General features: G+C 62.0%; 2 protein-coding genes across 2 annotated transcripts in view; one reads left to right on the top strand and one right to left on the bottom strand.

Annotated features, from left to right (window-relative positions):
• RTN4RL1 (reticulon 4 receptor like 1) overlaps positions 1 to 6,540 on the bottom strand; it is a 29,376-nt gene extending 22,836 nt beyond the window's left edge. Inside the window, exon 1 of the mRNA XM_084218863.1 lies at positions 6,278 to 6,540. Coding sequence (XP_084074989.1) covers positions 6,278 to 6,290 — 13 coding nt within the window. The 5' untranslated portion in view covers positions 6,291 to 6,540. The remainder of the gene's footprint in view (positions 1 to 6,277) is intronic.
• A 1,570-nt stretch (positions 6,541 to 8,110) lies between these two features.
• DPH1 (diphthamide biosynthesis 1) lies at positions 8,111 to 25,652 on the top strand. The gene is made up of 12 exons (XM_084219118.1): positions 8,111 to 8,172; positions 8,883 to 9,029; positions 11,239 to 11,302; positions 18,685 to 18,806; positions 20,507 to 20,661; positions 21,273 to 21,394; positions 22,573 to 22,641; positions 23,350 to 23,506; positions 24,378 to 24,478; positions 24,709 to 24,787; positions 25,093 to 25,224; positions 25,540 to 25,652. Exons 1-12 carry the CDS (start codon positions 8,124 to 8,126, stop codon positions 25,612 to 25,614), a joined length of 1,272 nt encoding a protein of 423 aa, XP_084075244.1. The 5' UTR covers positions 8,111 to 8,123; the 3' UTR covers positions 25,615 to 25,652.
• The last annotated feature ends 210 nt before the right edge of the window (positions 25,653 to 25,862 follow it).

Genomic DNA, 25,862 nt, shown 5'->3' with positions numbered 1-25,862 from the left:
TTCCCAGCTATATTGATCAGAGATGGAGTGGGGAGGGGGGTGGGGGGAGCAAGGGGGTGCTGTTGGATGCTGGGAGGGAAAAGCAGAGGGAACTACTGAGCTGGAAAATGGGGACAGACCGTGTCAGGGCGTTCCCGAGGGATTCACCTGCTCTCCCAAGGGACACCCAGAGCTGTCACCCTACAGAGATGCTCCCCTCAGAGCCATTCATCCCCTTCAGGGTCGGGATGGGCATCGCCAGCACACGGGGGGTGCAGTGGGGCAGCCTCCACTGCCCATCCCAAACCAGCCCCGTCTCAAGGGATGCGGGATGGGGGGGATGCCCAAGGCAAAAGCATCTCATAGCTCGGGGTATCCCCCCGCCCCGGGCCGGGAGGTGCCCCCCGCATCCGGGCTGGGCCCCGGGAGCGGCCGCGCAGTCGGCACTGTTTCTATTTCGAGAGGAGCTCTACTGGAAAAGGAACAAAAGCCGAGGGAAGCTATAAATAGCCGCCTCCTTCACACCAGCGCCTCCTCCGCCCCAGCATCCCGAGGCCGGGGGGGTCCCGGAGCCTGGCCCGGGCTCAGCCCCACTGCCAAACCCCCTCCACGTCGTCGAGCCAAAATCTCCATCTGAAAACCGGAGGGAATAATAAGCCGGGGAATATCTGCCGCCGAAGCAGAACTGGCTCTGAGCAGCGGTGTGCCAAGTTACCCGGCGGCTCTGCCCAGCCACAGCCCCGTTCCCCGGGGGATTTGCCGCTGCCCAGCCGGGCTCTGCACCCAAAAACACCCCGCGGGGACGAATTCCACCACCTGGGGATGCTCCTCTTGTCCCTGGCCCTGTCTGCGGCTGGCAGGGAGCAGGAAGAGCCGAGTAGCTCGGGTAGACCTACTTTCAAGGCTTTAATCCTTTTTGCTTAAAGAATCTTTTTTTTTTTTTTTCTCTCCCCTCTCTTTCTTTTTTTCCCCCCTTTCTTTTCCTTTCCGCGCGGCAAAGATGGGGTCTGATCAGAGGAGAGACGCAGGGAGCTGACAAGCTGCGGCGTACGGAGAGAAAGGAGAAAGAAATACATATTTATTACCCTCAATTATTAAAAAATAGATAGCAGCAGATCTTAGGCCCTGGCAGAGGCACTGCAGAGTCGTTTGTCTGAGGACTATTTTGTTTTTTAAATTCCATTGAAATTATAATACGCCGGGCTTGTTAGCACAAACACCCCGGCATATCCCTGCCGAGGGGGGATCATCCCGGCCCCTCTGCCGGCTCGGGTGTGCCTCCCGCAGGGTGGCTGTATCCAGCACCCGATGGGATGTCGAATTTGCAGGCAGCGGGGAGGGAAGGAGGGAGGCTCGGGGATGCAGGAGCTGGCAGCGGATGCAGCCGGCAGCTTCTGTCCCCCTCTGCCTTTCCCCTGCGGGGATCAGAAGGGATCTGCCCGGTGCGAGCACGTACCAAATGCACATGGATACCCAGCTGGGTGAAGGTCTCATGGACAAGATCTTCACCCAGGTCACCTCGGGCCAAAAAAAGCCCGGTGACATTCTCCGCGCCCAAGGACGGGCTTTGCGCCCCTCGGGCGGCACCGCGGGGGTCCCGCGGTCACGGGGATGGGGTTTCCCCGAGCAAACCAATGCAAACGCTGGTGCAAATGCAGCTGGAAAAAAAAAAAAAATAGAAAGCGGTTCCCAAGTGCGGCACACGGGGCTGGCGGAGGCGCTGGCACCTCCCCTCCGCTTGCAGGGCTGCTCCGTAAGGAGCCCCGCCAGAGCAGCGGCAGCCAAATTCCCTCCCCAGTAACCAGCGGCTGCATCCTCCCCGGGTGATGGCGATGCCGGGACCTCGGGAGCACGTGGAGCACCTCTGACACCCTCCGGCTCCAGCACCGCGCCCTCCCCACACACGGGGTCTGTTTGGATCGGTTTGGATGTGCTGGACCTCCCCGGACCTGCTGGGCCATCACCTCTCCAGGGCCAAAACCCGCTGCCACCCCATCCCGCTGGCCATGAGACAGGCGGCCGTGACAGGAACCAGCTTTTGGCGCTGTGAGCCACCAGAGCGGTCACGGCTCTCCCGGCCCAGGCAGGAGCATCGCTAAAAGCTGCTCACCAAAGCTGGGCGGGCTCCAAGCTGCCGTGCCGGCTCCGAGCCGCTGTGCCAACACCACCGAGAAGCAAGCAGCCAGCGGGCACATATGCTGTTCAAAAGGAAAAGGAGCTTTCTGCACCAAATGGAGCATTTTCCGCTTAATAACCCCCAATCCTAATCTGTGCAAAGAAGATTGCACCCCGCATCTTCCCGTCCTGCATCTGCTGCTCGCCCTGCCCGCACTTAACACCCGGGCAGAGCCAGGGCTGCCCCATCAGCACCTGCCCCCAGCAGGAAAAGCAGAGAAAAACCGGCCACGGGGAAAGCAGGCGATGCCCAGCACTGGGCTCATCTCCTCTGTCAGCAGCGAGCCTTCACCATTTGTCATCAGTAAAAATAATACTCCTAAAAGTGTCCCCCCTCTGATTGCCGGGCTGTGGGTTTCCATGGTGATGCTGCTCCGCAGGGATGGCACTGGGGGATCGGTGGGATTGGTGCTTCCTCCATTTGGGAGATGGGACGTGGTGTTGACATCCGGAGCGAGGACAGCACCAGCCCTGCTGCTGGCACAGGATCCTGAGGCTGAGCCAGCTCTTTCCACCTTGGGCTTGAGCAGCCTCACCCAAAATAGCAGGGGAGGAGCAGCTTTGCTGGGGAGGACACGGATGCTCCTGTATCCCAGTGGTGCTCCTGAGGCCATGCCCTGCACCCTGTGCCAGCACACGGATCCCCAGCTCCTCCTCACTGACTCCCACCAGGATGCCCCTTGCTCCTGGCCTCATGGCTCTTCCTGCAGCCTCCCACTTGTTGCAGCTGCTCTTAAATCAGGCTTCAGCCTCCTTGGGTGGGCTCTGAAGGAGGGCAGCACCTCACCCATCCCAACCTTCTGGGAGCCAAACAACAGGCACCGCTGCTGGGGTGTGGGTGCCTGTGCCGCTGCTGCTCCACCAAAGTGCTCTGCAAACATAATCTGCTCTTAATAACCCAAGTCTCTATTGATCGTGGCTGAACCCTGGAATTGGACTTTGCAAACAAAGCCCAAGTTTTTGGCTGTTTGGGGGAGACTGGAGCAGCTCCCTGGGGCGGGGATGAGTGGCAGTGTCACCCAGGGGTGCCCCAATGCGGGGCAGAGTGGGACAGGGGTGTGGGGCTGCAGTGACTGTGTCCTGGGTCACTCCTCTGCCAGGGGGGCTTTGCCTCTACACTCCCACAGGGGCACTGCCAGGAGCAGGGGACACCCCAGTGGGAGGCAGCCCTGGTCACACCTGGCCACCACCACATCCCTCCAGGCTCCCACACTTCCCTGCCAGGTTTTTGCCTTCAAACAAGATTTTGGCTCTTGCTGTCAAAACCCATCAGCAGTTTCCAGCAGCCCAGGATCCTGCCTGGCCCCAGGCAATGACATCCCACTCATGGCCTCATCCTGCACACCATGGAGCCCCACTGCCCCTGCTGCTGGCCTGTGCCACTGGCTCCAGCACTGCCAGGTGCTTCAGGGGAAGATGGGTGTGAAATCACGCTGGAAAATGCATCTTTTTACATCTCCCCAGCAGGTTCACTGATGTTTTTAGGGCAGCGCTTTGAGGCCACCTGGAGTGTCACCCACAGCTTCCAGCACCCAGATGGGACTGCAGGGCACCGGGTGTGGCATTTTAGGCAAAAGCTGGGAATAACATCCAGCCAAGAGTGGCCAATATTCTGACCCTGCTGGGCTCCATCAGTGCTGGCCACTGAACAGCCACGGCTCCTTCACATCCCAGCTCCAGGTCCAGGCAGGTCTCGTCTGCTGAGCCCTCCTCTCTCCCCCCAGCACCACCACAGGGACAGCCTGGGCCACATCCTGACCCCCTCCCTTGCTTCACCGGGCACAGAGAGCTTGTGGCTTCCTATCAGCTCTTTATGAAATTAAACTTTTATAAGCAGAAAGGTTTCTGGGCTCTTGGCTCCCCAGCGCAAGAACCGCAGTCCAGCCTGCGCCTGCACCCTGCCCGCTGACTGCTGCCCTGGCAGGGAGGGATGGAGGCTGGACACCCCACTGATGGCATGAGCGATGGAAGGGACGGGGATGTGGCTGCCCATGACCTTGGTGTCATCCTTGACCTGGAATTCTCCTTCTCCTGCATCGCCAGTGTTGCACTCCTGCCTGCGGCTGCCTGCGGCCACCCCTGACAAGGCTGTGACACCCTCACCCACTGGGGATGGAGCTGCACCCCACGCTGTCACCCACTGCCACACACCAGTGCCATCCCACCGCACAGAGCCCACCCTGAATCCCACCAGTGGCTCCACAGATGAAGCTCACGGGGTGCAAGAGGCCCAAAATGCCCTCAGGAACAGCAGCACTTGCCCGGCCACGCTGTCACCATCCTGCTGCAAACGACTTTGCCCGTGTGGCACCATATGTGAAGCTGTCCCCTCGGAGCTGCCTCCCTTGGAGGTGTCAACCACAGCACAGCTCCTGCTGCCTCAAGCCCTGCCATGGCCCCAGCCTCAAGCCTGCTCCCCGGCAGTGGGATGTGGAAGGCGGTGGCAGTGCCACCATCAGCCCGCGCTGCCACCCACAACACAGCCATCATCCTTGACAAAACCAGCCACCCCAGATCCCCACAGAGGGGTTTGGCCCCAGCCCAGAGCCCCAGCAGCAGCTGTCCCCTCGTTCCCTTGCTTCACATGTTGGATGTCCCTTCTGCACCCTGCTTTGGGCAAATGCTGGGGATGGGGATGCCCTGCCCAGGGACACCTGGCCAGGGTGAGGCAGGGAGGGGAGAACCTGTCGTCAGGATGGAGGCCTCCTCTAACTGCCTGTTGAATTATTCAGGAACGGTATTAACTTATAAATGAGTGTGTTTGACTGATTTTGTGGTTGATGTACAGATAAATTCTAATGAAAGACAGCTACAAGATTTTAAATTATTAATTAGACTGCCACTTAACAAAGCCTATTTGGCACTCTATTTCCTTGCTTAACAAGACAAAAACTTTAAGAATAGGTTTTGCTTTAGCCCACAGGCTCTTCAATTTGCATTTTGTTTTTCTAGCTCCACAAATGAAAGCTGTAGATCTTGACCTTAACAGGCTACCCCTGGTGGGATCCAACCCTGTCGGCAGCCTCGCTGCCTGCCTCCACCTCAGGCTCCCAGTTTCCCGGCCTGGATGAGGCTTTTCCTCCAGCCGGCTGCACCAGGGCTGGGAACCGAGGCTGGAAAGCAGGACTGCTCCAAAGGCTTGGGGTTTGTTCCAGTCATCAGCCGGGCTGGGTTAATACACCGAACAAAGCTGAGGTGGGAGCCAGAGAAAGGAGCATCCGAGTGCGAGGCCACGGAGCCGCAAGGTGACATTTCCCCCAGCGGGAAAAAGCCTCTCTGGGGTGGCAGAGGGGGCTCTGCCCTGCCTGGGGGTCTGCACCCCAATGCCAGGGGCTGCACGCACAGCGTTGGCACCTTCTCCTCTGCCCGAGCCTCGTCGGAGAGGGGCATGTGCTGCCGGCGGCGAGGGCCGGGCCTGGGGCTGCACGGCCGCCCCCTCCCTGGGGCACGGGGCAGCAGCGGGGGGTCCAGCCGGGGTCCCCCGGCACGGCACCGCTGTCCCCAGCATCTCCCCGGGACCGGCCCCGGTGCAGCGGGGCCGGGGGTCCTGCCCCCCCCGCCCCACCGTCCCGGACCCCCCGGGAGGGCCGGCAGCTCCCCTCGCCGTGATGTCACAAAGCTCCCCGATGATGTCCCAGGCGGTTGCCATGGAAATCGCGTGATGTCACAGCGGAGCGATTCTCCTCGGGGGGGGCCGAACGGGACGGCTCGCCCCAACTTCCCCGCCGAACCCCCCGCGCTTCCCGGTGAGCCCCGTTTCCCGTTCCCTCGCCCTGAGGGACGAGCACCGACCCCCCCCCCGCGCCCGCCGCATGCCCGCTGCCTCCGGGACCCGCCGTACCCCGGCGCCCGCGGGACCCGCCGCGTCCCCGGTCCTGCGGGACCCGGCGCCTGCCCTGCCTCCCTTCGCTCCTCCCGGTCTCCCGCCTCCCCGCCGCGCTGCGCTCCCGCCGGTGCCGCTCCCCGGGGGGTGCCCGAGCCTCGGTGGCGGCGCCGGTAACACGGTGGCGGCGGGGGGCGCCCGGCGGCGCGGCCCCAACTTCGGCGGGGAGACAAACTTCGGGGCCGGCCCCGCTGCCCCCGGTGCCCGCGGCACCCGGTGCCCTCCCGGTGCGCTGCTCACCTTGGCGGAGCATCTTGGAGCCGGGGCGGGCGCGGTCTCCCGGCGGCGGCGGCGGCGGCGCTCAGAGCCTCGGGCGCGGCGGCGGCGAGCGGTAGCGGCGGCGGCGGCTGCTGCTGCTGTACCGGGAACGAGGAGCCGGAGCCCGGGCGAGCGGCCCCCGCGGGGGCATGGCGGGCCGAGCCGCAGCGGCACCGGGGAGCGCCGGCCCCGGAGCACCGGGGAGCGCCGGCCGCGCCTCTGCCCGCCGCGCGTCCCGCCGCCGGCTTTTAGGGGGGAGCCGCCCCCTCGGGGCTGGGGCCGCCGCCGCCCCCCACCCCCTCGGGCAGAGCCTATAAAGGGGTGCCCGGTGCCGGTGCCGCGCTGCCTGCAGCGGCGGGCAGGGCTGGGCAGGGCGGGGCGGGGCAGCGACGGGGCGGGCAGGGCTGGGCTGGGCCGGGCTGGGCTGGGCGAGCCCCCCCCGGGCCCCCCCTTCCGCCGCCGCCGCCGCCTCTCCCGCCTCCCGTGGACAGTTCGTGAAAGTGCCGCTGCTCCCGTTCCCCGCGCCGCCGCCCTCCCTCCGCCCCACCGGGGGGTATGGCCCAGCGCCACCTCCCCCGAAGCTCTGCGGTCCCCCCGGGACCGACTGTCAACCCCGGCACATCGTTGTCCCCTCTGCCGTCGTCGTCCACACGGTGCCCCGGTATCGCACCGAGGCTCCGCCGCGCCGCCCCGCGCCTGCCGCGATCACGGCTGTCCCCGCTGTCCCGCCTGCCCAGCACCGTCCCTGCCGCTCCCCGGGGACCCGCCGTCCCCTCGGCTCCTTATCGTCCCCTCTGCCCGCCGTGTCGCCGTGTCCTGCCGAGATGTCGCCGTCCGATCCGGGTCTCCGCTGTCCGCGCTGTCCCCGCCGCCCCGGCACGGTCCCAGCCGCTCCCTACCGTGCCCTCCGCCCCTTCTCGTCCCCTCCGCCCACCCGCTCCCTGCCGTCCCACCGGGGTCACCGGGGGCTCTGCTGCCCCCTCTGCCTCCCGGTCGCTGCTGTCCCCTTTGTGTCCCGATTCCTGCTGTCCCCGCACTCTCCGCCGCGGTCCCGACACCCCGGTGCCCCCGAGCTGTCCCCGCTGTCCCCGGACAGTCCCTCCTGCCTCCTCCCCGGTGCACCACAGAGGGTCCCGTTATCCCCCTGGAACGCAGCTGTCCCCACCGCCCCGCCGGGATCGCCGCTTTCCTCGGGGGATCCCCGCTGCCTCCTCGGTCTTCTATCGTCCCCTGGAGGTCCCCGCTGACCCCGGACTGTCCCTCCTGCCTCTCGAGGGTCCCTCTTGCCTCCTTCCCTCTGTCCCACCGCGGGTCCCGTTACTCGCACGGGGACGCTGCTGTCCCCGCTGCCCCAAGAGGGTCCCGTTACTCCACCGGGAGCACGGCTGTCATCACTGCACCGTCGGGATCCCCGTTGTCTCCAGAGGGTCCCCATTTCCCTCGGGTCCCTCTTGCCCCATGCTTCGCAGGGGCGTGAGGGGGTCACACACGGACCCGTCACCGTGACAACGTCCCCGGTGCCCCCGCCCCGTCCCTGTGTTAACGTTAGGACCTTTAACCCTGAAACTGTCAGCGCCGCGAGGGATGCGGCGGGACCACGTCCCCGACGTGAAGGGCGGACCGTCCCGCCATCGCAGCGCTTGTCACATCCCACTGCACTCCCAGTGTCCCGCCGGGACCGTGGCGAGAGCGCTCGGTCCCCGCCGCACCGCCCGTCCCGTCGGGGCCCGCCCGTGCGCTCCCGAGCTCGATCTCTCGGCCGGCGACTGCTCCGGCCTTGCGCGGGGATCGCTTAGTGCTGCCTTCCCGCCTCCACGTGCGCACAGCCATGGCGGCCCCCGTGCGGGCCGGGAGCGCGGCCCCGGTGCCCGCCAAAGGTGGGCTGGGACCGGATCAGCGCGGGGCTCCCGGTGCCGCTACCGGGCGCTGTTTTGCTCGCCTCGACGGGGGAGGTCGGGCCGGTGGCGGGAGGTGGCTCCTGCGCCGTCCCGGCCACCCCCGCCGCCGGCCCGGCCCAGCTGGCCCTTTGTCGGTTGTCCCGTGGGCCGTGCGGGGAGGGTTTGGTGGCTCGTGAGTGCCGGTGTTGGGCTGGAAATAGTGAATAATCCCCCTGCTGTCACTCCCCCGCTGCACTCTGGCATCGCCGAGATGTAGGGGGGCGGCTGCTGTCGGGGGGCGGCTTCAGGATGAGGCTCCCGGGATGGCTCACCCGGCGCTGGGCGGCTCTTTCCCGGTGGGATAACGGGATCCCCTTGCTGGGGAAACGGGGGTGCATTGGGGTGTCACCGGGGTGCTGCCCCTGAAGGGCTGTGCGTGCTGTCCCCGGGCTGTGGGGACAGCCGGCTGTACTCAGAGGGTTTCACATGGTTACCGCGGGGCTTTCTGGGCTAAAAAAGCCGCTGTTTGTTCCCCAGAAAGCGACAGCAATCTGCCCCCAGCGTGCAGGGGGGGACCCAGCCCTTCTCCCCGCTGTCCCTCGGGGTGTGAGCACAGTGAGCCAAGGACAGCGCGGCTGCAGTGGCCCGTGGCGTGCGGGCTGCGCTGCCCTCTGACGGCTCCTTCGGGGCCCTCCCCGTTTGTCCCGCAGCCCGAGCCCGGCAGGTGGCCCAGCAGATCCCCGAGGAGATCCTCGGGAACGCGGAGCTGCGGCAGGCGGCGGAGGCCCTGCCCACCAACTACAACTTCGAGATCCCCAAGACCGTCTGGCGCATCCGGCAGGCTGGGGCCAGGAAGGGTGAGCGCTGCCCCGGGGGATGAGCGGTTTTGGGGCTGGTTTGTGCTGCTGAGCCCCCCCGTGGGGCAGGTGAGGCTGGGGCTGAGCTGCTGCTGTGCCCTCGGTGTGTTTAGGCTCTGTGTTGGCGAGCTCTGCTCCTCTCGAGGGGGGTTAATAGATCTGTATCTCTGGATTATAATCACATTGGACAGGACAGGTTGAGCTGCGTGGACCTGTCAGCCTGGAGATGTGTCTGGGATGCTGGCCAGGTCCCTGCTGTGCTCCTCTTGCCTCTCTCCTCTCTCCCTGCACTTTCCTAACACACTGCTGGAGTTGGCAAGGGGGAGCCCCACAACACCGGGCACCAGGTGGGGCTGGCAGGGAGCTGGGCCGTGCTGCTTTCTAGTCTGAACCTTCCTCAGAGGGTTGGGTACCCCCAGAGGAGCAGGGAATGATTGTGGAGGCTTCAGGAGAGGGCTTTCCCTGCACAGCCTGTGCATCCCACTGAGCAGTGTGTGCTCAGCTAGGGGGAGCAGGGCTCGGAGCTTCCCCCACCCCATCCCCGAGTGTCACCAGCGTCCCCACCCTGCCTTCACCCGCAGACAGGGGCTGCTCGTGGGGCAGAAATGCTTTGTATCCACCTGGGAATGTCTCTGCCTGCTGCCACCGAGCTGGCAGGGCTGGCAGGCGTCGCGGGGATGTTGTGGAGGCTGCGCTGCTCGCGGCTGCCGTGCCGAAGGGCCGCAGGGTGTGGGGCTGCCCGGCCCATTCCGGCTGCGGGGTGGGAATCGGGGCTGGGCGTGTCCCAGCAGGACACGGCGAGGCCGCCCAGCCGTGCCGCTCTGGCTTCCCTCGCTGTGTTTTGCTGCTTGGCACCTCCTAATTAAATGTAAATATGCGGCTGGGATTTAGGCTTCCGAGCTGGGAGCCGAGCCCATCAGCCAGCCAGCCGTGCTGGGATTTAAAAATCCGCGTGTGCAGAGACCAGCCAGGGGCTCGTTGCTGGGGGAACGCAGCCTCCCACCGGGCTGCAGCCAGCCCTGCCTGTGCCCTGCCTGCTGTGGGGTTTGGGGGGGCTGGGGAGCACCCCCTTTCCCCATTGTGCTGTGGCTGTGGAGAGCGGCCCTGCTGCTTCCTGCCAAGCTGCTGTTTGCAGATCTGGGCTGGAGGGCAGCCCCAAATGGGCCAAAATGGGCTCAGTGGGGGATGCTGGGGTATGGAACCTCATCCCTGCCAGGTCAGGCAGGGGCTGGCAGAGCACTTGCTGGTTTCCTTGGGCCCTGCAGGTTGGAACAGGGTTGGATCAGCCTAATTTGAGCCAGGCCTTTACACAGCTCCATGCTGGCCAGCGGGTTGGGCCTGGAAGCATGGGGATTTTTTCGGAGGGGAATCTGGAGAGAGTGTTTGGATAGATAGCATGGAAGCTGGGATATCTTAGTGGGATTGGCAGGTGAAAGAACAACAGGATTAATGTTCCTCCATCATGGTCCCTGCTCCTCCCCACCACCCTGTGGGGGGGTCCTGGCTGGACCCCAGGCACTGGGCAGTTTGCTGGCCTTTGGAGGAAGAGGGATTGTTGTGATTATTCTGTGAGGAGGGAGCAAATGAGGAAACAATTTGTTGTTGAATAAATTCCTGCAAGGCACAATGCTGCGGCTGTTGCTGGCCACCCTCCTGAAATGGAGAGAGAAGCTGCGAGGGAGGTGTGGAGAAGGGCAGTGAGGATGATCAAAGGTTTGGAGCAGCTTCTGTATAAGGAGAGATTAAATAGGTTTAGATCCTTTAGCTGGAAAAGAGGTGAACGAAAGGGGATATGATAGGGAGGTAGAATTGTGAATGATGTGGAGAGGCTGAACAGGGGATGATTATTCACTCTTTCTTGTACCAGGAGAACCAGGGGCACAGGTTTACATTATTAGAAGCAGGTTTAAAATAAACACAAGAAAGTACCTTTTGCTGTGCAGCACATAATTAAAATCTGGAAGTCATTACTGTGGGAAGTGGGAGAGACCAGCAGTGTCAGAGGGTTCAGGGAGGGATGAGGTGTGTGCACAGGGAGAGTGGATGCAGCCCAAGGCAGGACAGTCTGCCCCCCAGCTGCCAGAGCCACCCAGATTTTTGGCCAGCACCTGGCTGGTTTGGTAAGGGTGGTTTGTGGCTGCACCTTGAGCTGGTCTCCACTTCAATGTCCCTTCCAGCCTCCTAACCCTGTGGCTGTTTCTCTTCCCAGTGGCCCTGCAGATGCCAGAAGGGCTCCTCATGTTCGCCTGCACCATCGCTGACATCATTGAGCGGTAAGAACACGGCTTTTCCCTACAAGGCTCTGGGCTGGCATGGGGACAGGGGCTGTTGCTGGGGATGGGTTGGTCACTGGGCAGGAAGAGGCCCGGGGCTATGGATGAGGAGGTGCTGTGGCTGGGGCCACAACCTGGCTGGGCACAGCTGGGCAGTCCTGCAGCTGGTCACAGGGACCTGCTGCCAGCCCTGGGGAGCAGGGACCGGCACGGTGCCAGCCCAGCCCTCGCTGCTTGGCTTCTCCTCCCCTCTCCACTGTGCTGGGAACTGCTGACAGGCTCAGCATGCCGGCTCCGCAGGGGTGCTGGAGCCGGGAGCAGCCGTGTTAACAACCGGCTGACGCCAGCCCGGTGCCACGGCAGCGCAGCCGGGGAGGGCCGGCAGCGGGGCCACCGCTGCGGCAGGGACCCAGCCTCCTCCCCCTGGCCTCGTCCTGCCTCTGCAGCCACGCTGCCCGGCACGGAGATGTGCAGGGGCAGCTCTGCTGCCGCTGGGGAGGCTTGAGGCCACGGTGATGGCACGGAAAGGGTCACTCCTGCTAGGTGACCCCTTTGCCACGGCTCCTCTCTTGATTTTTCCGTGCCGCTTGAGAGGCGAGGCTGAGGCGCTGGAGAGGAGCTGGGCTGTGCAGTGACAGTGGATGCAGGCACCTTGCAGAAATTGGCCGTGATCTCTTTCCTGCTGAGCACCGCTGCCTTCCTCCCCACCCACCACAGCCCCCTCCGCAGCCCCTCTCTGTTTTAGCACAATGAATTAGTGCTAATAGCACTTCGTGCCTCGTCTGCCATCGGGGTCGTGGCACTCATTAGCAGCTGCCTTGCCGAGGCCGGCAGCCTCCCCTCCCCGCCGCTGCCGTGCTGGGTGGGAAGGCAGCCGTGCCCGCGGGCTTTGTCCCCGCTCTGCCATCGTCTCCCCCGCGGCAGCCCCGCACTGGGTGGGAAGGTGGGCGCGGGCAGGGGACGGGCGGGGGGGCAGGGGATGGGTGCGAGTGTGGGCAGCTCCGCGTGGGTTTGTCCCTTTAAGTGGAGCTGCCTCCTCTCCGGCTTTGGCACCCAGCCGCTTTCATGTCTCCGACTTCAAAGGCAGCGGATTAAGGGGCTCTTTTATCTGAATGAAACCTTAAGCCCCACTTCCCGGTGGATGGTGGATTCCAGGGTGCTGAATGCCAGGGTGCCGCTGGATTCTGGGGTGCTGGCATCCTTTGTGGGCTGGCGAGGGGTGCTGGTGGGAGATGGTGCTGCGTGGGTGGAGGTGCCCAGCCAAGGGAGGGGATGTGGGGGCACTGCTGGGATGGTGTTTGGATGTGGGACGGCTTCAAGGCTGAGCAGGAGGGCTGTATCCTTCCCTCACTGCCACCATGCAGTATCCAGAGACACTCCACTGCCACTCCCTAAGTGGGAGCACTGGGTGCCATCTGTGACCCTGGCTGGGGATGTGGCTGTGCTGGGTACCAGCACTGCCAGCCACAAGATAGTGGCCGTGGGCAGGAGTGAGCCCAGCCCTGTGTCCACTCTTTTGGGGACACACTGGGGACCCAGCCACACTGCTGGAGGTGAGGTGTGAATCGGCAGGTGGCCTCGTTAGTTCCTGCCTCTTCCTGCTATTAATATTCATCGCCAGCATTAATGTGGAAAGGAAGCTCGGCCACCCGCTCCTGCTGGCCCTCCTCACCCAGTGCTGGGGCCGGATGAGCCTCCAACGTGACAGGAATCGCTGCAGCTCTCTGCTCTCACTGCTGTCACCAGGCTGGGGACAGGGGCTTGGGGTACCATCAGCCCTGGGCTGGTGTCCCCTTCCTCCTGATGACAGAGCGTGACAGGAATAGCTGTGTGCCCACTGGGGGCATTGCTCAGTGAGCAGCCCCTTTCCCCAGCCCATCCCCAGAGCCTCCTGCCCTATCCTTGCTGGTAGGAGTTTGGGGAGTGAGTTCTCCCTCCCCTGCATTCTCTGCTGCTGGCTGCAGAGCCATGCTCGGGGCTGCTGCCCCTGGGGTGACAGTGCCCACCCCTGTGTGTGTCGGTTGAACTGGAGCCGTGTCAGCTGCCACTCAGACGGAATATTTATCCCTTCTGCTGGAGCTGCCTTCTAATAGAATATTTGTGCCGTGGCCTGGTGGTGCTGGGAGAGCCGAGAGCGGGGATGTGCTCACTCCCCCGCATCACAGGCGGCTCGAGGGGGACGTGCTGCTCGCTGTGCGTCTGTCTGTCCCTGTGCAGTGGGATGGCAGTGTCACCACGTCCCTCACTGCTGAGTGGGAGTGAGCAGGCCCCCGGGGAGCTCCGTGGAGTAAGGAGGGGAGGGGGGCGGCCAGGTGGGGCCTGTCTGAGCTTCCCAGCATTGCACTGGCGCTGGCCGAGCCCCGAGGGGCTGCGGGGATGAAGATGTAGCCGAAGCCGCCGGAAAGGCCGGTGGGGTTCTCAGCCTGGAGCCTTTGAAATCGAGAGCGCACTCGGAGCATTGACGGTGTGAGGCCAGTTAATTACCGTTAATAGGTTTGTCATTGTCAAAGCCGTGCCGGGGCGAGCGGCCGGGCTGCGGCGGGGGGCGTCGGGGCCGGGGTCTGCGCGCTGCCGGCGCCACATCACGACACTCCCGCGGCACCTTCCAAATTGGCTTCATTTGTCACGGCTGATGTAATTCGGCAGAGAGGAACTCGTGCTGGGGGGCGGCAGCGTGGAGAGCCGCGTGGGGGGAGCTCGGACCACAGCTCGGGGAGGGGCAGCCCCCCAAGCCCACCCGCTGTCGTGCCGGGGAGGTGGCAGTCGTGTCCCCCTGCGCCACCGGCTTGCAGCTGGGGGCTGTGCAGCCAGGAGCGAGCCCCTGCTTCCCTCCCCGCCGGGGCTGGAGCAGACGGATCAGCTGGGCTCTCAGCTGGGCTTTTGATTCCGTGTTAATAAAGTTGGCTGTCAGGCTTCGCAGCTGCTAATCCCTCTGTCTTCCTGTGCCACGCCGGGGTGAGAGGCTCCTGCTAATCAGCCGAGGCTTGGTGCCGGGGATGGGCAATGGCAGGGGGGCCCAGAGGTGTCCTGATGCCTGCAGAGGCTGCCCTGCCAGCTTTAAACACCTCCCAACTCCCAGTGGCTTTTAAACACCTCCCAACTCCCAGTGGCTTTTAAACACCTCCCAACTCCCAGTGGCTTTTGAAGATCCATGCGAGGTGGTGCTGGAGGTGCACAGACCGTCCTAGTCTCATCCTGGTGACTCAGGAGCAGACTGGGACTTTTTGGAGTGACAGCAGGTCCTGGTTGAGCAATAAAGAGTTAAACATCTGTGTGCACAGCCCAACAGCTGTGGCAGAGCTTGAAATGCCCCACTATGGCCAGGACTAAAGAGGCCCTGATGGATAGTGTGCCCACAGTACCCAGTGCCATGGCTGATGTGCCCAGCAGGTTCCCAGTACCAGCAGGTGCCAGGTCCCTTGGCCAGGCAGGTCTGCCATGTGGCAGTGTGGGATTGAATGCTGTGATGAAGCTGGCAGCATCACCAGGAGGTCCTAAAAGGCCACCCTGGGACACTAACAGAGATCAGGATCTGGCCTCAGCTGCACAGTGCTGTGGCTCTGATGGCCAGCGCTGCCTTCCCTTCTTCCCTTGTCCTTTTCAGCACAACCTGGAGGCCCTGGCAGCGGGTGCACAGTGTGCAGGGGAATTTAATCACTGTCATTAACCACACAACAGCATCATTAGGAGGAATGAAGTTCTCACTTCATTGGAGATGTTCAAAACCTTCCACCCGGGTGGTGCCTGTGCCAGGGGGATGGGGCTGGGGGGAATGTGTGGGGTCTATAGGGCTGTCACCTCCCAGGGCTGGGATGTGCCACCACGGGTGTGGTGCCCACCACCAGTGCCCCATGCCACCTCCTTGTACCCCACAGAGCTCTGTGTTGTGAAGAGAGGACAGGCAGTATCCAGACACAGGATGGTCATGGTGCCTTTACAGCCAATGTGCAAACCCTTGGTTTGCCTTAGTTTGAGATTTTTTGCTGCTACAGGACCAGCAAAGCTGGGGTGCCCTGGGACTTGCCCCTTGTGAGGTGGTGTTTGCCCTGCCACCTATAGTGAGGACAGAGTGGGAAGTCCCCTCAGGGGAGGGGACCCAGCTGGAGATGGCTCCTCCTGGGGGGCTGTGGGGGCACCCACCTCTCCCCATCATGCCCCATTTGCAGAAGCACTGTGGGGCTCCATCACTGCCCAGCTGCAGCCGGGCTCTTCCAGCACCAATTGCAATAAAATTGCAAACTCATTATTTTAATTATGTGCAGCCTTCCTGTGCTAATGAAGTTGGGAGTCTGGTAATGGGGCTTGGTGATGGGCTCCTCTGCTAATTAAGTGCACTGTTCTCAGCCAGGGCTGGGCTCAGCCCCCAGAGCCCAGGACAGCAGCACCCACGGGTGTCCTGGGACACGCTGGGCACACTGGGGTGGAGTTTGTGGGGTGATTGTGCGGTGATTGTGGGGTATTTGAAGGGCCACATGCAGCTGAGGCAGGTGGCTGTGAGGCAAGGGGCAGTCTGCACCGTGTTCCTGTTCCTAGCACAGCATGCAGGCACCCTGGCATCCCAGTGCTGCCTCCATCCTCCCATAGCACAGGACTGGCCACTCTCAGCCCAGTCCCCTCAATCCCCTCTCCACCAAGGGCTAGTGGGCTGAGGACTCATCCCTGCTGGGGAGAGCAGCTCTGCCTCATGGCTTGAGGACCAGCACTGTATCATTCACACACTGCCAAGGGACCTCGCGCTCCTGCCAGCAGCAAATGCTCTCATTCATTTTTCGAGGGGCTGGGATAAATCAGAGCTGCTCCAGCCAAGTTCCTGTGCTCAGGTGACAGGGGCTGGCTACCCTGTGCTTGGAGACATGCAGGCCCCATGTGTGCATGTCTCTGACCCAGCGTTTTCAGCCCAAAACTTGTCCCTGGATTGCTGCTGCCTCCATCCTGCACTGGGGAGCAGGGCTGGGAGGGCCTGGGGGTCCCAGCTGGGATTGGGGCCGGGACCTGGCCTGCCCTGAGGCTCATCCTGCCAGTGCTGAGCATGGCTCTTTATAAATGGGATTTTGGGAGCCATCTGTTTAAAGGAGCAGATAATGAATTAAGGGGAGATGAGAAAAATGCTAAGGCCAGGCGGTTTTTCAGAATGAGCCGGGGTTTGCGGGACGTAAAAGATGAATAACCTCCCCACGTGTTCAATATTCATGAGCTCCCAGCTGTAATGAGCATCTCAGCGCTGGGTGGGGACATCCCTGTCACCACTGCCAGCACGCTGCTGGGACCCATCCATGGCTGTGACAACTTCCAGGGACACAAAACACTGACAAAGATGCTGCCGTGGCTGCCCCTTGCCCACGTCCTGCTCCAGGCTGGTTGGGAAGTAGCTCCCCAGCCCGTGTTGGAGGCAGGTGGCTGCTAATTGACATTTCCTTCCTCTGTAGTTTGATGAAAGACTCTGGCGACACTGAACTGATTAAAACATCAAGGGGAGGCCCTGGCGCCTGCCTTTGATTTGTCTCTGGAGATGATTACGGCTCCGCTCGATTGTCCAGCCCAGCCGGAGCGGGTGATCCTGGTGTGTGCCATCCTGGAGCCCCTCCTGCAGCACCACCAGGCTCCTGGCCTTGCCAGCACCATTGGGTTCCCTTCTCACCAGGCACCATCCCGTGACCTCTTTGCTCACCTGTGACTCCACTCCCTGCAGCCAGAGGAGGAATTTTGCCCATGGCCAGCGCGGGCTCAGCCTCGTCTCTCCCTGTCCAGCTGCAGCCCCACACATCAGGCAGGGCCACGGGCACCTCTGCCCTCCTCCTTCCACTGTTGCTATTTCACTTTCTTGCTCTTCACCCCCAGGGACTTTCTCTGGGGTTTGGGCCAATTTGCATACATTTTAATCTATAAAAAATTAAGCGGCGCTGGCTGCCGCTCTGAGTCAGACCTCCCCATCCTGAATCTTAAGGAGCTGAATAATTTTCCACTTTTGCTGAGATGTGTGGAGTCTGATTCATGTTCATCTCATCACCTCTCATTAGAGCAGGGGGCTGGGGGCTCAGAAGGGTGGGAAGAGCCTTCTCGAACCTTCACTGGCAGTCCCCAGCCCCACGGTGTGACCACGTGGGCAGTGGAGGAGCCATCCTCCCATCCAGGCCACGCTGGCCGTGAGGAATCGCGGGATTTGGGTGCTGGCAGGATCCTGCCCATCTTCTGACGTTCCCCAACCCTTGTGGAATGGGAGCTGCCCAGGCTGTGCCCCCTCCTCGGGGATGCTCCAGCATTGCTGCTCCCCTGTCCCCCTCCCCGGGCGCTGACGGATGGGCCGGAGCTGTTAATATTCAGCACGCTCCGCCATTTCTCCACCTTCTGCCATCTGCCCAGCTCTGCCCACCATTTCTATTCTTGCCGCCGACGTAACGCTCCCTGCCTGGCGCTCGGGGGGAGCGCGGGACCCTGGCCCCCAGCCAGAGATGGGTGCTGCAGGGGGTGACACTGTGCCAGGGCCCCCTCCTTCCCTGGTCCCCGGTGCCAGCAGCAGGGGGGACCCCGCTGGCACCGAGCTACAGCAGGCCTCAATTAAATAAGGAATTAGCATCTGGTTTAAGCAGCCCCTCCAGGCACGGGGCTTTGTCATCGCGATACCTGCTCTCATCCTGCTGCGGCAGCTCCCTGGGAAGGTAGCCAAGCTAATAATCCCCCAAAATGGTGCAATAAATACCCACAAAGGTGGTGCCTCTGAATCAAGCCAGAGCCCTGGCTTTGATGCTCGGTGCTGGTGTGTGCCCCTTCACCCACAGGCTGGCAGGTGCCAGGTGGGTGTGGACTGGAGCACTGGGGGTAGGGGACAGCACCAGTGGTGGTTTGGTGCTTTCCCTTGCCAAGTGCCACTTTAGCACCAGCTCTTCTGGAGGTCACACAGCTTGGCCAAACTGGCATCCAGGGCTGACACAGCCAGGTGCAGATTGGATTCCCCAGCTCACACAGTGCCCACAGCCATGGGGTGATGGTGGCTTGGCTGGCACCACAAGGGATGCCAGGACAGCTGTTCTGCCCATCCTGGTGGCTCCAGTCCCTAGAGCTGGCTGGTGGAAGTGGTGGCACCACGCTGTGCCTGGTCTCCCTCTGCTGCTCTCCCCGCTGGAGCATTAGGAATCTGGCAGCGTATTGTTTGATGAGTGGATAATCCGCTGAATTGCAAACAGCTTTACCCAATTGAAGAGGCGGATTACCGCTCTCCAGCTTAATCATGTTGACATCTCGGAGAGTAGCCAGTGCTCGTCCTCTTCGGCGCGTGGCTCGGTGGCAGCGCGGGGTCCCCCCATAGTGACCTGCCACGAGGCTGGGGGACAGAACCTGGGCTCTGGTGACACGGCTGTGACCCTCAGTGCTGTGCCTTCCCACAGATTCACGGATGCAGAGGCAGTGGTGATGGGTGATGTGACCTACGGCGCCTGCTGCGTGGATGACTACACGGCCCGGGCCCTGGGCGCTGACTTCCTGGTGCACTACGGACACAGTTGCCTAAGTAGGTGACACTGAGTCCTGGGGTGCTGCTGGGGTGGCCATGTGTGGCACTGTGGGAGCTGTGCTGCTGCCACCCTGCCACGCCGAGCGACTCCACACCCCTCCAGATGCCAGCTCGGAGACTTGGTGCCAAAGGCTAATCCCTTCCCAGAGGGCTTTCTGTTCTCCTGCTTCAGCTGCTGGCTTTGGATGGGGCCAGGCTGGCTGGGTGGCTGCTCACAGGCAGGATTTGGGGCTCAGCAGGGCGTGCTCATCCTGCTCAGCTGCTGCAGCAGCACACGGACACAGCCGTGTCCCCAAGAGCAGAGCAGCAGGGCCGTGGCTTGGCAGGACCCTGCTGGCCCAGGGGATGAGGCTGCTCCTGCTCCTCGCCTGGCCTCTGTGGAGTGATGACAAAGGGAGTGATGGCAGAGGAGAGCAAGGGCCTGGGGGTCCCGCTTGCCCCAGGGCCAGGAAAGGCAGCTTTGCGGGTACAGTGCAGGCTGGGCGGGGAAGGGAGGAGGAGGAGGAGGCTGTGTGCTCCCCAGGCGGACAGTACTCTGGATCCAGTTGCCATGGAAACTGCGCTGCTGTCCCAGATGCTGCTAACTTTGAAGTCCACCCAGGATGGAATCAGCCCAAAAATAACAATAAGACGCTCTGGGTTTTAAGGTGGATCTGCAGAATTGCCATAATGAGTAAGAGGTGTGTGCATCCCTGCTGCTGCCATGCTCCCAGCACCTGGCAGCCCTCCTGGACGTTTATGGGGCCCTATAAATGGGTTTGAAGAATTGCATCAGGCTCTGTATGAAATACTGACTCCCCAGTTGAGAACTCTGTTCTGAAAGCCACGTTGGTGTGAGCGTTCCTGGTGATAAATATGTGTGCTAGGTGCTTTGTTACGGGAGGAGGGTTATGGGCACCACTGGAACAGGGAGTATAAAACTCCTGGTTTGTAGCCTGCTGCTCATGAATGAACAGCAGAAAAGGGAAGAAGGGGCCGTATCCATCAGGCTGCTCCAGGGAATGGGAGTCACATCAGCTGGAGCTGCTCCCTGCAGGGACAGGCAGGCACTGCCAGGCTGACTGTCACCAGACCAGCTGCCATCTGCTCCCCATGGCCTTGTCGCCCTTGCCTGCTCTGGGCTGAGTGGGTCACAGGGCAGAGTTGGGTTGGTCACAGGGCACCCTGGGTTACCCACAGGCTGCTGTGAGGATGCTGGGCTCCTTTTGAGCTGCCCACGGTGGTCCTGTCACCAGGGTAGCCAGTGGTGAGGCACACGATGCTTCCTGCTCCCTCCCAGCCCTACGTGCCCCGCAGGAGGGAGTAATTTGCACTTAATTGTGATCAGGCAAAGAGCACCAAAATGGGAAGTGAACATGGAGCTGTGGATCGATGTGGACTCTGTGTACTTTAATTATTCACTTAATCGTGGTGACAAAGGCTTCTTAGCACCAGGGGTAATTAGATTTGTGTTCATTGATTCCCCAGGCTGCCATTATCTGGAGAGAAACGAGCGGGTACTCTCTGTGGCTCCCATCTACACCCCCTGGCCTGGGTGCCAGCACAGGCACAGCCCAGCCTGCCTGTGGCAGGGCAGTTTGGGACACAGGGAGCCCCACCAACCTGCTTTATTCCCCAGCTGCAGGCAGCAACAGCCTGGGGCTTGCTGGAGCCCCGGGTGTACCCCACACTCAGACCCTGTCTCTTCCTGTCACCAGTTCCCATCGACTCCACCCAGGGGCTGAAGATGCTCTATGTGTTCGTGGACATAAAGATCGATGCATCCCATTTCCTTGAGACCATTCGCTTCAACTTTGCAGCAGGCACCTCCCTGGCCCTGGTCAGCACCATCCAGTTTGTCTCCACGGTGCAGGTGAGATGGAAATCCCTGGCTTTTGTCTCTCCCTGAGTTTTCCTCTTGCTCAGCCCTTCCCTGTCCCAGCCCCGCAGCGGGAGCGGCTGCCCCGGGGTGCCGGTGGAGCTGGTTCCCCTCTGACGAGTCTCTGCAATAATGTGGTGCTGCCATAACGTTGATCAAGTACTTTATAATAACTCTGATCAATGTTTCATGGCGGCACCCCTCCCCAGCTCCCCCGGGAGCTGCTCTGGAAATGTCAGGGCAGGCGGTGGAGCACTTGGCATTTTGATGCAGTGCCGGCAGCGGCCGGGGAAGCTCCGGCGGCTCTGTCTGTCTGCCCCTGAACGGCCGGCTGGGCAGGAGGGGAGGAGATGAATGAGCCTCTTGAGCCGTGTCTATCAAAACACGGGGCTATCCAAGCGTTAAGCCTTTTCCCTTGTCTTTTAATTGATACCTTGCTTGAGCCTCGCTGAGCATCCCCGGCTGTGCGGGGCTGTTCCTGGTGCCACCCCGAGCGGGCTGGTTCCCCTCCACAACAGCTGGGTCTGCCAGGGTTGGGGTGTCCCCAAAGGTCCTCAGACAGCCTTTTGCCATGCCTGTCCCTGCTGACCCCACATCTCCCACAGGCAGTGTCACAGGAGCTGCGCTCCCAGTACAAGGTGTGCGTGCCCCAGTGTAAGCCGCTGTCCCCGGGGGAGATCCTGGGCTGTACGTCCCCCCGGCTCGCTCAGGACACGGATGCCATTGTGTAAGTACCTGGGGTCCTTCAGCACCCTCCTGCCTGGCCCAGACTTGCCATCCTTCCTGCACCCCCTGCCTGGTTTTGTGCAATTTTAGGGGGTGGTTAGGGCTATCCACAGGCTGGGATGGGCCCCCTTCAGCTCCTCGCACTGCTTTAAGTGGCGTGTGCTTGTAGCACGGAGGAAATAATTGAGTCGTATATCAGAATAGATAATAGATGGAAGGGCGGGTGGATAATTGGAAAAGACAAATGGCCGGGGCCCAACATCACAGCAACATTAATTTTATTTAAGAACAGCAAATTAGAGGGAGCACTTCGCTTCCTATCACCTAATTATTTTAGGTAATGGAAATGCTTAATGTACTGTGAATACAGTGTGCTGCAGAATAAATAAATACAAGGACCCCACCCTTGGGGGGAGCTGGGGAGCCCAGGTGTGAGTTTGGGCCCTGCTGTGCTCCTTCTTGCCCATGCTGCTGGGAGCCAACAGCACCTGTGCCTTTCCAAGCACGGCCATACAGGGATCTGGGTTCCAGGTTGCTGGACACAGGGGCAGTGAGAGCTGTGGATTCATCCTGAGCCACTTTCTGTCTCTCCAAGGACGGCAGGGGCAGCCAGGCTGGCACTGCATTGGTGAGAGTGGGTCCTTGCAGCTGGCAGAGGAGCGGCAGTGCGGTACCAACCCGCGCAGGTGCACTCGGCCTTACCTGCATTATTATTTTCTTCTTTGCACCGTCTCTGGGGCTAACTTTTGCAGACAAATTAGCTTTGATCTCCCAAAATGTCATTCTCCAATTAAGGGCAAAATCTAGTCAAGTTTTACGTCTGAATTCATTTTCCAGGCCCTCACTCCATTAGGGCAGCTGAATGAAAGGCTTTGAAATGTAATTGCTGACTGGAAATCCGATTAGAAATGGAAGCAGCAACGTCTAGAACCAGCCATTGAGATGGAGCAGCTCCCAGCCACCCTGTGCTGGTGTGAGCACCCCTCCTTGCTCCGAGCATGGCTGCCTCTCCAGCCCTGCCACGGCAGGGAACCCTGGCTGTGCCTGCTGCCCCTGGGTCCCAGCACTGGAGCTTGGATTCCTGGCATCTCCACTGTGCTGCAGTTTGGAAAACCAGTGGACACGTGGATGGGGTGCTGCTGTTTCCCAGTGCCATAGCTCTCCCTCTCCTCTCGGCAGGTATTTGGGTGACGGGCGCTTCCACCTGGAGTCCATCATGATCGCCAACCCAGGAATACCTGCATACAGGTACAGGCACCCAGTCCAGTCCCATGGTAGGGACCGCCCCATCTGTCCCCATGTGCCCCCCAGGGCTGGGCAGGCAGCTGCCAGCAGCAAGCATGGGCAGGTGAGAGGCCACGGGGTGGGTGAGGAGGTGTTCCAGGGAGATGAACACCAGCCATTTACTCCGGCTGAATATAAACATTTTGACAAGTACCTGTGAAAGCTCGTGGAGGTGCAGCCATTAAAGCCCGGCTGCTGCAGGCAGAGGCCATAAAGCGCGATGATGAGGCCGCTGAAAGCAGATGAAATATCAAGAGTGAAAGGCTGGGCCCATTTGGAGGAATCTGAATTTCCTAGTAGGTCGTTTGTTACAAACGGGAGGCGCACGTCAGGTTTATGGCGCTGGTGAAGCTGCCGAAACCCGAGTGGGATTTGATTAAAATTCTCCTCGTCAAACAAAGCAACAAATCAAAGAATTCTTCATAATTGATGAGCCAGGATGGGGGGAGCTGAGTGTGAAGCCGAGCACGGAGCCGAGGCTGTGCTGGGTGTTGGGGTGCTGTGGTGGGACACTCGTCCCTATCCCTGTCCTTGTCCCCTAACGAGCCGGCTGGGTCCTACATCAGCCAGGAGGACAGATGCTGTGGGAGGCAATTAGTGCTAATGAGGGATGGGCATTACCGGGAGGAGTGCAGGTGATGGAGCCCGTGTGAGCCTGGCTGTGCTTTGCAGGTACGATCCCTACAGCAAAGTGTTCTCGCAGGAGCACTACAGCCACGAGCACATGCACCGCGCCCGGCAGGACGCCATCCTCACTGCCAGCACTGCCCGCTGCTGGGGCCTCATCCTGGGCACGCTGGGCCGTCAGGGCTCCCCCAGCATCCTACAGGTACCAGCCCCCTCCCCAGTGTCCCCACCGAGCACCAGGCATTGCTGTGGGGTGTGGGGAAGGAGGGGTGAGCAATGGCAACATCGCTGCCAGGGTGCGGGTGGATGTGGCACCGCTGGCAACTCATCGGTGGCCACTGGCCCCGGTCTGTGTGGACAATTAGCAGCAGATGAGGGAGGCTGGACAAGGGCTCATTAAACCCGTTCCTGGGGAGAGCTGGCCAGTCTTGGAGAACCACCCCCCCCCTCGCCCAGACAGCTCAGCAATTAATTGGCTGGGTTTGTTTTAATTGGATGAACTTCCGATCAGGTTCAGCATCCCTGCTCAGCTGCCGTGCTGGCGCTTTCTGCACCCCGGCTGGGAGAGGGGAGCGGGACAGCAGAGTTCTGCCCTCTGAGCATGGTGGCCCTGCTGACACCCAGAAATGCTGGGGTGAGATTTGAGGCAGGGCAGCAAGGTCTCAGCAGCTGCTCTTCCACAGTGGGCAGGGCATGGGCATGGGCAGGGCTGGCTGGGCAGGGGCCCATTAGTGCCGGCTCTGGAGGACAAGGACATCTCTGGCCCCTCTCCTCCTCCTGCAAGCCCTGGCTGCAGCCAGCCCATGACAGGCGGTGTCCCAGGGCAGGCAGCCGCTAACGAGAACAGATTGTTGTCATTGAGCAGTAATTACTTCATTAGGCTGAGGCACGTGCTGGGGAGAGCTGGGCACAAGCCGGAGCCATGGCCACAGTCTGGCCTATGACTGCCAAGGGGACACGTGGGGCAGAGCTGGGACGCACAGAGGGTCTGATGGCCAGGAAGGGGCTGTGGGCAGGGCTTGGGGGGCTTGCTGGAGGACCCTAACCCTGCCAGGTACCTTTTTCCCCTGCAGCACCTGGAGTCACGTCTCCGTGCCCTGGGCCGGCCCTATGTGCGGGTGCTGCTGTCTGAGATCTTCCCCAGCAAGTTAAAGCTCTTCCCAGAGGTGGATGTGTGAGTGCTGCTGACCCCCTCCAGCCCCAGGGTGTCCCATCTCTGTGCAATTCCCTCTTGAAGCTGTCCCTGACACTTCTGTCCTGCTGTCACTGTGCAGGGAAGGGGCAGGGCTGTCCTTAGCAGGGTGGTGCTGGCACAGTAAGGACCTTCTGGGGTTCTGCTGAGGGGCTTCACTGTGCCTTGTTCTTCCCAAAATGCTCATCCTCACTGTGACATTGCCCTTCCAGGTGGGTGCAGGTAGCCTGTCCCCGGCTCTCCATCGACTGGGGAGAAGCTTTCAGCAAGCCACTGCTGACACCCTATGAGGTGAGCACCCCTCTTTCTTTTGGGGGGACAGTCCTAGCTTGGGGTGATGCACCAAAGCAGGCTTGGGGATGTCCCTGCACCCAGACAGTGTCCCCTCCTCTTTACATCTGTGCTCTGTGCACAGTCCAGGCACGCTGCTGGGATATCCAATCTTTTGTGAAACCGATGGGATTGCCAGTGCCTCCAGCTTTACCCCACCAGTGCCCTCCTCGGCACACCAAGCTGGATGCTGGGACCTCTCCCAGCACCACCAGCTCCCCCTGTGCGGGCGCTGCTCAGGGACTCATCCCCGGTCCTCTCTGCAGGCTGCGGTGGCTCTCCAGGACATCGAGTGGCAGCAGCCTTATCCCATGGACTTCTATGCCAGCCAGTCCCTGGGGCCGTGGACAGTGAACCACGGTGGCACACAGCCCCCGCGCCGCGGGCGGCCGGCACAGGTGGGTCCCCGCTCGGTCCCTCGGGCCGGTGAGAGCGCCGGGACGGGCTGAGCACCCGGTGCCGCTCGGTGCCCGGTACCACGTACTGAAAGCGCCACCCCGTGGTGTCGTTGCCACCGAACAGTAACGGTGACAATGCCAGCCCGGCCCGGGGGAGGGACACGCGGCTCCCCCAGCCCTGTCGGGGTGAGCGCCTGCCGAGCCCCGCGGCTCCCCGGGAATGGGGGTGTTCCCCCCGGGGGTGCTGCGGGCTTGGCACGGACCGGCTCATCGCAGCTCCAGCTGGGGCATCCCTGACCCTCCATCTCCCTGCAGGGGAAGCCACCCGCGCCCCCCGCCCCGCCCGAGGGTGGGGAGCAGCCAAGCACCGGGGACCTCGCAGCCTCGTGAGTGTCGCCCGCAGCTGCCGCGCTCCGGGAATGGCGTGGGCAGCGGCGGGGGCACTGCTGATGTGAGCACCACCGGGACCCCCTCTACTGCAATGGATGGGGTCGCACCCCGTAACTCGACAACACCACTGCCCGCAAGGACCCACCCCGGCTGTCCGCGGGGAGTTGCCGCTTGCAGGACCGGGCTGTGCTGCGGCCCTGCCCGCGGTCGCACCGGGGGTCGCGTCCCGCCCGCCCGGCCGGGGCTAC

Source organism: Fringilla coelebs (genome assembly GCF_963513975.1).
Source record: "Fringilla coelebs genome assembly, chromosome: 20".
Classification (NCBI taxonomy): Eukaryota; Metazoa; Chordata; class Aves; order Passeriformes; family Fringillidae; genus Fringilla; species Fringilla coelebs.
This window is presented reverse-complemented; position numbering and strand designations above follow the sequence as displayed.